Here is an 11,717-nt window from a genome sequence, read left to right as displayed (position 1 = left end):
GAGTCCTTTGGGTATATGCCAAGGAATGGTATAACTGGGTCATATGGTAGGTTCATTTTTAGTTTTTTAAGAATTCTCCACACTGTTTTCCATAGAGATTGTATGAATTTGCAATCCCACCATCAGTGAATGAGCGTTCCCCTCCACATCTTCACCAGCATTTGGTATCATTTGTTCTCTTGATCCTAGCTAGTCTGATTGGGGTAAGGTGATAGATACCTTAGGGTGGTTTTAATTTGCATTTCCCTAATTACTAATAATGTTGAACACTTTTTGAGCTGTTGCTTAGCCATCTTTATTTCTTCCATTGAGAATGAGTTCCCTCAAAGACTTCTAGATAGGGGGAGAAAACAAATTTATCCATCATATTAGAGCAATATGCTACAGGTGGGACTGCCTCAAAAAAACAGAAATATTATGGTTTTGATTTCCTTATATGTTATAGGTCTGTTTAAACTGTTGATCTTTTCTTGGTTTAACTTTGGAGGTTCCCATGATTTCAGATATCTATCCATTTCTTTTAGACTTTTAGATTTAGTAGCGATAGGTTTTTAAAATATTCCCCTATAATGGTTTGAATCTGGGAAGTATAATCCCTTGAACTCTTAAAGAAATATATTGATCACTTTACTCTTTAGTTATACTTTCTTTTTGGGTGTTTAAGACCATAAAGTTGGCCCAAATAAATCTATTTATTTTTACTTTGCTCTTTCTTTCGGTTAACTGGGCTAAGGGTCTGTCTATCTTGTTTAGCTTTTGAAAGAACCAGCTCTTAGATTCATTGATTCTTCCTATTGTTTTCTTTGTTTCTGTTTCATTAATTTCTGCTCTGATTTTTGTTATTTCTTCTCTTCTGCTGGTTTGGGCTTCATTTGTTGTTCTTGCCTTTCCAGTGTCTTGAGTTGCAGTGTTAGGTCATCTATTTGGACTCTTTATAATTTTTTAATGTAGGCACTTAGAGCTATAAATTTCTCTCTTAGGACCGTTTTTAATGTGTCCAGGAGGTTGTGTTGTGTTGTATTGTCCTTTTCATTGAATTCCAGGAATTCTTTTATTTCTTTTTTAATTTCTCCTTTCACCCACTCATTGTTTAGGTATGTGTTGTTCAACAGCCATGAGTTCCTGTAGTGCCTAGGGCTTTGTCCTGTGTTGATATTGAGCTTTGCTGCATTGTGGTTCAATAGAATGCATGGAATTATTTCAATATCTTTGTATTTGTTGAGGTTTGTTTTGTGGCCCTGTATGTGATCAATTTTTTAAAAAGTTCCATGGGGTTCTGAGTAGAAAGTGTATTCTTTAGTGCTTGGGTAGAATATTCTAAAGATGTCTGTTAGGTCCATTTGATGTATGGTATCATTTAATTCAGATGTCTCTCTGTTTATTCTTTGTCCAGTTGACCTATCCAAAAAGTGGGGTACTGAACACCCCTACTATTACTGAGTTGGGGTTAATCTGTGTCTTGAAAGTCCTGTAGTGTTATTTTAATGAATTTGGGTGCACCAAAATTTGGTGCATATATGTTAAGGACTGTAATATCTTCTTGGTTACCTGTTCCTTTTATCAGAATGAAGTGACCTTCCTTATCTCTTCTGATTAGTTTTACTTTGAAGTCTATTTTGTCAGATATTAGAATTACAACCCCTGCTTATTTCTCTGTGACATTTGCTTGGAATATTCCTTTTCATCCTTTTGCCTTAAGGTAGTGCTTATCCTTGAAGATGAGATGGGTTTCTTGCAGACAGCAAAGAGATGGACTTTGTTTCCTCATCCATTCACATAGCCTGTGTCTTTTGACTGGAAAATTCAGTCCATTGTTAATTAAGGTTGTTATTGAAAGATGTATATTGGTTGCCATCATTTTCATTGCTGTTTTTGTTCTCTATCTAATTTTGTGTTTCCTAGATTATACCTTTATTTTCTTTCATTGCCCCTGGGGTATAGTTGTTTCTCTCTCTAGTCTCTGTATTGCTTCAAGCGTACTTGATGGGTTTTCAGACATGTATTCTTTCAGGCTGTTCATGTCATGGAAGATTTTTCTTTCCCCCTCAACTATAATAGACACTTTTGCTCGGTAAAGTATTCTGGGCTGGCATCTATTGTCATGTAGAACTGGAAATACCTTGGTCCAGGCTCTTCTGGCTTTCATAGTTTGCATTGATAAGTCATTTGTAAATCTGATGGGCTTTCCTTCGTATGTGACTTATTTTTCTTTTGCTGCTTTCAGTATTTTCTCTTTGGTCTGCACATTTATTGTTTTTACTATAATATGTTATGGGGAATTTCTTTTCTGATCCTGTCTATTTGGTGTTCTATGTGCTTCCTGTATTTGTATGGGGATGTCTTTCCTTAATTTCTAGAAATTCTCTTCTATGATCCTGTTTTAGATCTGGTCAAGACCATTAACCTGAAATTATTCTCCTTCCTCTATTCCTATGATCCATAGATTCGGTCTTTTCATGTTGTCCCACATCTCTTGCATATTCCATTCCTGTATTTTTTAAATTTTTCCATAAACTTTGCTTGAGTGGTCCAGTTCTTCAACTTTATCCTCCAGTGTTGATATTCTGTTTTCCATTTCATTCATTCTAGAGGTGAAGCTTTCCCCTGTTGTTTCTATTAGGGTTTCAAACAGCAGCAGCCTCTCCCCTCCCCAACACGGTCCCATGGACTTTGGATTTTTCAAGCCTGAAAAAGGAAACTGAGCTGATAAGTACCTTGGCCTTTGAAGTCAAGGGAAGCAGATTCTTCTAGGAGGCAGCCTACCTTTCCTCTGATCTCCGAAGACAAGATAAGCAGATTCTGCCTGTTACTCATGGACAACAATACTAGAATTTCACATTTTAGGGAGAGATGATTGCACAGAGGCTGAGAGGTCAAATTAATGTTAAGTAATAATATGGCCCTGATTTGGGAAGATCACACCAGAATGTACCCAACTTGTTTCTACCTTTGCTTTCCTGTCTTTCTCTTTTTTTTTTTTGAGACAAGTTCTCCCTGTAGCCCCAGCTGTCCTGGAACTCACAAAGATCTGCCTGCCTCTGCCTCCCAAGTTTTGGGATTGAAGGTGAGCGCCACCATGCCAGGCCTAGATCCTTTCTTTATTGCTTATGTAAAGCTGGTTGGTACAGGGTTCAGATTCTCTCAGGTTTAATTTGGAGGGAACTGATGGCTTCAGATCAGCTATTCAGGAGTACCCACAGACGCCCCAATTCAGGTTCCAGTCAGGTACACTCGGGCTTCCTTCACCACGTGGAGGCAGGATCCCAGGGCTCTCAGCCAGTCCCCTGCATTCTCAGGCCCTCTGTCTGAGAGAGGCCAGAAGGAGGTCAGAACTAGGCACTCTCTGGAGGTCTGCTGAGATCAGAGCCACTACACCAATGGAGAGCCAAACCCACCCTCTCAGGCTGTCTGCTAGGATCTCAGCCTTAGCCTACCAAAGCCAGATCTGCCCAGGGGCCTTGGGAGGGGCCTCACAAAATCCCAGGTAGGGGGATGGTATGGAGCAATTTGGGGAAGCTCACCATGACATGGAGGCAGGATCCAGGGTTTCTCAGCCAGTTCCCTGTGTTTTCAGGCCCTTTGCCCAAGGGAGGCCAGAACTCCAGACTCTGTGGAGGTCTGCTGAGATCAGAGCCACTACACCGATGGCGTCGGAACCCACCCTCTCAATCTGTCTGCTAGGGTCTCAGCCTGAGCCTACCAAAGTCAGATCTGCCCCACAGTTTTAAAATAAAAATAAAATCTTGAAATAAAAGATATAGAGGCAGGCATGGTGGCACCTGTCTTTAATCCTAGCACATGGGAAGCAGAGGCAGATGGATCTCTGTGAGAGGGAAGCCAGCCTCATCTACATGGAGAGTTCCAGCCAGCAGAATTCCAGGCCCGCTGGGGTTAAAGGGAGACCCTGTCTCAATAAAAACTAATAAATAAAAATAAATAAATAAATAAATAGCCAAGATAATTTTCTTTATGAGTGTTCCTACCTGGGCCTAAAATCCCCTTTTTGAGTTTCCCAAAGTGCTTTATCTGTTACATGTGTTGCAACTTTGTAACTTCTACTTCCAAATATAGTTCTTGGAGACAGCTCCTCCCCCTTGCCAGACCTGGAGTTCCTCAAAGGCCAGGATGGTGTCTGCTTCATGTCTGTGTCCCCAGGGCCTGTACAAGGAAGTTCACTCAAAATAGGCATTCAATATGAGGAATCTGCGAGCAAAACCCAGTGAGGGAGGAAGGAATTTGGCTGAGTGCCTGCCTGCTCCACCTCTCCCGAAGTGTCCCTCTGAGTAGCTGAGCTATAATAAATACTCTCGACACCAAGTTCCCTGCCATATTTTAGGCAAACAGATACCATGTAATGATGAGGAAGATGCAAGGGAAAAACAACAGCTCAGGATTCTGGAGATCTAGCAACTGGTCTTGACAGTTGAAGGCTTGGAACAAATCCTTGTCCCATCTGGATCATCAATCTGCTTCTCTTGAAAAGCAAAGTTTTGGAGGCTGAAGATGGCTCAGCAATTAAGATCACTGGCTGTTCTTGCAGAGGATGCGGTTTCAGTTCCCAGAACCCATATGGTGGCTCACAACCATCTTTAATTCTAGTTCCAGGGGACCCAATGGCCTCCTCTGTCTTCTGCTGGCATTGTACAACATGGGTGTACTACATACATGTAAGCAAAACACTCATACACATAAAATATAAATTAATAGATAAATAAGTAAATAAATAAGAAAAGCATGGGCTGGAGAGATGGCTCAGCAGTAAAGAGCACTGGCTGCTGGTACAGAGGACCCGGGTTCGATTCCCAGCACCCACATGGTGGCTAAGAACTGTCCTTAACTCCAGTTCCAGGGGAATCCAATGCCCTCTTCTGACATCCATGGGCATTGCATGACACGGTGCATTTACATACATGCAGGCAGTACACTCATACACATAAAAATGATAAAGCATTTTTTAAAAGAAGAGCAAAGATTTGTATTAGTTATACTCTGTGTATCCAGTTCTGAGTCTAGGATTCTAATTTCTCCTTTTCCCCTGTGCTCATGACAAGAACCTTCTCCAGCACTGTAATTATAGATTACATATAGATTATTTATCAAGAGTTATAGAGCGTTTTTCTAATGCCCATAGGCCACACAGGAATTTCCTAACAGACACAGAATTCTTGTGCTGCCACCATACCCCTGATTGGCTCAGAAATGCTCTTATGCTCACTTTATCCTGATTTTTGCCAAATGCTACATGTGCCTACTTTGAGCATGTTGTAAGTCTCTGGTTCCTGGAGCAATGCATTTGTCCTCAGAAATGTGTTATTTCTGGTAGAAATCCTGCTCTTCCAAGGCACCATTCTTTATCACAGGCTGTTAGTTCATTTGCCTAGTTGGTAAATTGAGTTGTGCAGAATGGAAACCTTTAAAGTGCCAGAGGTGGCTTACAAAGGCTGAGTACTCATTAGCTTGTTTTCACGGGGAAAGTAGGGATTCATGTGGGAATAGGTCTCCACTGCAAAGGAGCAGCATCTGCTGGTGGAAACGCTCAATGCAGAAGTGCTGCAAGTAAAGTGAATGCATCCCTGGGAATGCCTGGAACAATAAAACGGTGCCCTGCTTTTATGCTGACAGTAATCTCCATGAATGTACATTTCTTCTGGGTCATCTGGCCCATGCTACTGGGATAAGGGTTCGCTTGTCTCAGAAGAAAATTCTTCTGCAAGTGTGTGGTACCAGGGGGATTTGTAGAGCAGGTTTTGTGGAAACCAGCAAATTCACAGGACTCAGACAAGATCTGAAATAGATCTGACTCGATTGTTGAGTTCAGCTAAACATTCTCACCCTATTCTACAAACTCGAAGCTAAAAAAGTTAATGCTTTGCCCAAGATCACTTATCTAGGAAGCAAAGAAGCAGAAGTCCTTTGAAATAGATGCTTTAATTCCTGTTTCATAGATAAAAGCCCTGAGGCTCAAGGAGCACTAAGGTTAGAAGCTGGTCTTGATTGATCATAAAGCCCACATCCCCAATCACTGTACAACTACTCCAGGATGGGCTGTTTGCAAAGAAAAGGTAAGAGGAAGCATGCGGCTGGGTGTGTGCACATAAAATGAAAAAAGACCCCTAGCTTATCTGAGTTTAGTGCTGTTGTTTTCCTAGTCCTTCACGGAACTGTGACTGGTACTGCCTAGACGTATCTTCAGATTTGTTTTCCCTTTCTCTCTCTCCAGGCTCCTTCCTCCTCCTGAACACCTCTGCAGATTCCAAGCACACCATCCTGAGCCCGTGGATGAGGAGCAGCAGTGAGCACTGCATGCTGGCTGTCTCGGTGCATAGGCATCTACAGCCTTCTGGGAGATACATTGCTCAGCTACTGCCCCACAATGAGGCTGGAAGAGAGATTCTCTTGGTGCCTACTCCAGGGAAGCATGGGTAAGTCCTTCCCTGGGTCCAAATCGATTTTATAAAAAGTGATTTGGCATTGGGTTGCACATTTCCAGACTCTGTGACATCTACTTAAAACTCACAATTGTCCTTTAATAGGTAGGTCCAGATTGAGCCATTACTGTTAATATTCCCCAGGTAGTGCCTCAGGCTTTGATCTGTGGGGCCCCCTGACTGCCCTGGCTAGCGGTCCTTTCAGAGGTTAGAGGACCAGCTGTCAGACTGGGCACTTAATGTGAAGATGTTAAAGATATTCATGTCCCAGAGTCCAAACAGAGCCAAGAAGAAAACAGCTAAAGAAAATGTTAAACAGCTAATTTGAAATCAGTTTAATATTCCCCCAAAGAGGGTTTTACCAGCAGAACTTGGGCAAGGAAGGGAAAAGACAGTGTCATCCCAGTAGAAATTGGAAGAGAGCTTTGTTCTAGAACTTCCCAGGTATGTATAACCTTGAAGTCACACCCAAGGCCTATCAAAGGGGACTCCTCTAAGCTTTCTGGAAATTTCACTTGCTTGCTCAGTGACCCATCATGCCTTATGGGAAGTAACAGTGGAATGCTTCTTGAATTGATCCATCCCCGTGTCTGCCTTCTCTCCCTATTCCATTCATAATTACAACTAGCATCTAAGGTCTCAACTTTGAGAGGCCTCACATGTAATTATTTTTCAGTTAACAAGGGTGATCTTTCATTAGAATATGTTTATAGGAAAACAATTCTGGATTTAGAGCTATGCTTAGACTTGCCTTCCTTCCAAGAAGATACCTTTTCAGAAGAGTCCCAATTGAAGGATGACTGTCACCCATCCTCTGTCTCCATGATATGTATAGGGGAAATCCTGTCTATTGCTGTTCCAGAAAGGTGATACGATTCCCTAGTACTTAGCAGTCTCTTCCTCACTGCCTGCTAAGAACTCATCTGTACTCACTTGTGCCTAGAGAAACTACAAGTCACTGCCACCCTGGCAGGAATAGAATCTTTTATTTTGGTTCCTTGGTCTCTTTTTCCCAAATTTTATTGAATTTTTGAAATTTTCTTTTTTTAAATTATTCATTTTTTGTGTGTAGCAAGTTCCAGGTCAGCTGGGGCTACAGGAAAACCATGTCTCAAAAAAAAATATATATATTTTTTTTTTCTTTCACTGGATATGACATGGCTGTTGCATGCATGAACACACATTAGCAGTGGTCAGTCACCTGTATAAAACCATGCCACTTAAAATTCCAGCATAGATGGGAGAGGTGCTACTGAGTCCCATCTCTAACTGAGAGTTTCTTAGAAGTTGACGGCTGCTGGGAGAGGAAGAAGCACTTCTCTTTGTGGGCATGGCCACTGGTAGGCTGCACATGCCCCAGTAGAGAGTCCTAAACCCATGTGCATATGGGTAGCACTAATGGGACTCAGTGGGTTATTAAAAAGAAAAGGAAATGAAGTTGGAAGGGAGATGTGCTAAAAGCAAGGACTAGGGGAAGTTGAAGGGAGGGAGTGGATGGACTGGATATGATCACAACACATTTTGTACACATAGGAATGGCGTCTTTGTGCCAGGAAGAATGTGGATCCCATCACTAGACTTGCATCCATCTTCTTGTCTCTGAAATGCCACTTTGGACTTCTCTTTCTAGTCACCAGAAATCAGGAGTGTCAGTCGGCTGGGCTGCCCACTTTTTGGATAAACTGTCTTCAGGCACCAGGACTCCTTCCAGTTTGACTCCCTTTCCAGTGGGAAGCCCGTAGGGTAAGGTCTCCCAGCCATGAGAAGGGCAAGGCCAGTGGTAGCCTCAGAATTTACCAATCTTATGAATCATTTATTCTGACTTACCATCTCAACATTCCTTCCCCATACAGCCTTGGAGAGACCAGTGAGAGTGTTGCCTAGGATTCTGGAGGTTGAAACAGAGAATCACTGTTATTATATGTGAACAGACTTAAAGATACCTTGAGAGACAAGCTAGGAACATTCACGAGTGAAAAGGGATGTCTGCACCTCCCACATGGCCGTGCTCATGTCCCTGTAGCACAGGATTAGAAAGACAGTGCTCCTCTAGGATGACTAGCCATAGGGACTTGCAAAATGATTTTCCCTCAATATCTTCCTGTGCTCATCACAGCCAAGTGGATTCTCATTTAACAGATGAGAAGATGGATACAGAAGAGATAGAAAGTAGCAGTGTCAAAGTGGATTCCAGGGCCTGCATGTCCTTGTTTGCGCTCTTTCTAATAAAGCCAAAGCCTCCTGAAAAGTAAGAATGTGTTAGGACGGGGGCAGGGGATAAGGAGAACGGAAAAAGAAAGGTGACAGAACCTTGCAAAAGAGTTCTTTAGATCCTCTGGTGCCTCAAGATACATGACTCTGGGGCATGTGATGCTAGTACATTCACGGCAGCCTTACCTCCACAGATGATGAGAACAAGGAGGCCACCACTCCACAGTGTGGGTAGGCCATGAACAACATTGCCATAGACACCAAACTCAAGGTTTAATACATCCTCTTGCTAAGGAAATTTTCATCAGGGATAAGCTGCCCTCTGTAGGGTGTAAATTGAGGCAGGAGAGGGAAGAAAGGGTTATGCTGGGGCAGATGTGGTCTCCAGCCACATCTCTAGGATTTTGTCTGTGGTCAAGGATGGTGAATCTCAGGTAGGTGGATGCTCTCCCCAGCCCTGACAGAGCCATTGTGGATTTTGATGATGTACAGGAATGATTTCAATTTTAAATTAAAAATGCCTGGGCCAGCTTGTACTTCCAACAAGATCAATGTGGTAAGGGTGTAAGGTATCAGCAAAAGGGCCAATCGATAGTCTGTTTACTGCATCAAGGAGTTCTGTTCTCCTGGACATCTTGGCAAGTTGCATGACCCAAGCCCCTTGCCCAGCAAATAAGAGAACTCTAGGTATGTGTAAATTGTATCAAGGTCTCTCAGCTTCATATTACTGGCATTTGGGACAGAAGAATTCTTTTTTTGGGGAGAGGGAGCAGACCTTTGCATTTTCCCCTAATACCCGCAGCCTCCGTACAACTAGATACCATTAGGATCCCTTTCCCTGGTACCATGAGACAATCAAAAACATTTCCAGATATTTTTCCAAATGTCTCCTGTCAGCAAAAGCATCCACATTGATAACCAGTGAGTTTGATGGAGCATTGTAAAGCTGTGAGGACCTATGACATTCACCTGGTTCAAGCTCTCAATTTACAGATATGGAAATTAAGGCTCAGGAGGGGTAAGGACTTGTTTCAAGTCATCACAAAATTTATCAAGTGAGTGTCTGGACTTCTGCACTCAGGAGAATGTTCCAGTCACTGGAACTGGGCATGGCTAGCAATGGTATAAAGTCAACTTCCTGTACTCAAGTAAAGGCATAGCTATGGTCAACATTTCTTCAGTACTTCCTAGAGATACTAGCCAGTCACTGTTGTGCCCCTCACTTAGTACTCATAAAAGTGTGATGAAGCATGTTACTGTTATCATCTCCCATTTTTCAGATCAAGAAACTCACTGAGGCCAATTAACCTACCCAAGGTCATAGGCTGGACAGGTTGGAAGTGTTCTGAACCCAGCAAACCCAGCAGCTAGATTTCAAAGCATTTTTCCATTGCTTTAAGAGCTCAATTAGGCCATGGTAGTGCAGTGGAGAAATTCACAACCCAGGCGCTGTGCTGTGAATGAGAAACCCTGAATTTAAAATCTTAGCTTGCCACTCAATCATCAGCTCAGTGAACAATCATTTATTTCTATTTGTTAAGACCACAGAGGGGCAAAGAATACACAAGATTAGCCTAGCTGCCAAGAATGTCCTATGAATGAGCTCTCTAGCTGCAGGCAAATCTCATATCTTCTTAAGCCTCATTTTCCCCATCTATAAATTAGGAATGATGCTCTGACCTTGCCCACATGCTGCTGTGTGGTCCTCCTTGAGGATGGGAGGATTCTGTATACTGATCTTAATGAAAGTATAAAGGGTCATTTTACTATCCTAATCTGATTTGTTCTGCTCAGAGTTTGGGATCACAAGGGATGGAGATTAATCTGCTCTCTGATTATGGGGTCCTGCCAGCCTCAAGAAACCAGTGGTTCACATCAGTGAAAGTTCACTCTCTTTAATGTCAGAGATTACCTCGGTAGCAAAGCACGCAGAGCAGCAAGGGGGACGAGTAACAACCTGGTGATGTTGACTGTGATGATTACAAATGGGGCTGGCTTCCTCTCGCAATAGGAGATGATAGTTTGGGGAGCAGTCATTGGAAAACAATATTCAATGTTTGCAGCCAAGAGGGAAGAAGTTGTGATAATAAAGTCAGCTGGGGAGAGCCTGACTCAGAGGAGTAGGCTGAGGAATGACAAGTTAGACACCACCAAGTCCCCACAAACTCCTGAGTCGTGTGCACACTGTGGCAGCTCTGGGAGCAGCAGCCTGCCTAGAAGTACTTGGAGGCAGAAGAAAGGCAGTTGGGGACCATGACAGTTTCTTGCTTCCTAATCGCCTGGAAAGCAGTAGAGTATGTAAGGTCTAATGAATCAGAGAATGTGAGCAGCTGATTCTGCCAAGGCGGCCTGGCTTTGGTAGGAGTCTCCTGGGGGACAGAGATGAGGGCTCAGTCTACTCACTGCCCAGCCAAAATGACCACAGAAGCAAGGAAACAGACAAACCATGGCTGACAAACAGCCCAGGCCTGACTGGCGTCTGATAGACACAGAATCAAAGCTAAAAATTTTGGTCACTAAGTTCTCATGAATTGAATGAATACCATAAAACCTACTTAATCTGGTGAGTTATAAGATGGCATAAGGAAAAAGGCTCACATTATACCCGACTGTAAGAGATATTTAATAATGCCAGATCCTTTTCCATATAAACATTTGTTTCCCAACAATAATAAAATTATTGCCTTGCTTAAAAACATGCCAAAGCTGACAGAGTCACAACATGGCCATGACTTTCAAGGAACATTCAGTCTGCTAATGAAGTCAAAAAGCAACAACTATGCTGCAGAGATATTAAGGTGCTTAGGGAAAACCAGTAGCCAGCAGAGTCAGCACAAGCAGCCCAGATTCTGCTTCTGCTCAGTGAACTGCCCTCTACACCATGTTGCCCTGCTGATGTGTTTTTTTAAAAGATCAATCCAGCTGGAGAGATGACTCAGCGGTTAAGAGCACTGACTATTCTTACAGAAGACTTGGATTCGAGTCCCAGCACCCACACAGCAGCTGACAACTCTCTGTAACTCTAGTTCCAGGGTATCTAACACCTTCCTCTGTCCTGTACAGGGATTGCACTACACA

At 42.7% G+C, this 11,717-nt stretch overlaps 1 protein-coding gene across 1 annotated transcript in view; it reads left to right on the top strand.

Annotated features, from left to right (window-relative positions):
- The window catches only part of Alk (ALK receptor tyrosine kinase), a 790,272-nt gene that overhangs the window by 439,959 nt on the left and 338,596 nt on the right, over positions 1 to 11,717 (top strand). The window contains exon 4 of the mRNA XM_008846481.1: positions 6,221 to 6,422. Coding sequence (XP_008844703.1) covers positions 6,221 to 6,422 — 202 coding nt within the window. The remainder of the gene's footprint in view (positions 1 to 6,220; positions 6,423 to 11,717) is intronic.

This window comes from Nannospalax galili, unplaced genomic scaffold (assembly GCF_000622305.1).
Source record: "Nannospalax galili isolate Female #2095 unplaced genomic scaffold, S.galili_v1.0 scaffold683, whole genome shotgun sequence".
NCBI classification, from domain to species: domain Eukaryota; kingdom Metazoa; phylum Chordata; class Mammalia; order Rodentia; family Spalacidae; genus Nannospalax; species Nannospalax galili.
This window is presented reverse-complemented; position numbering and strand designations above follow the sequence as displayed.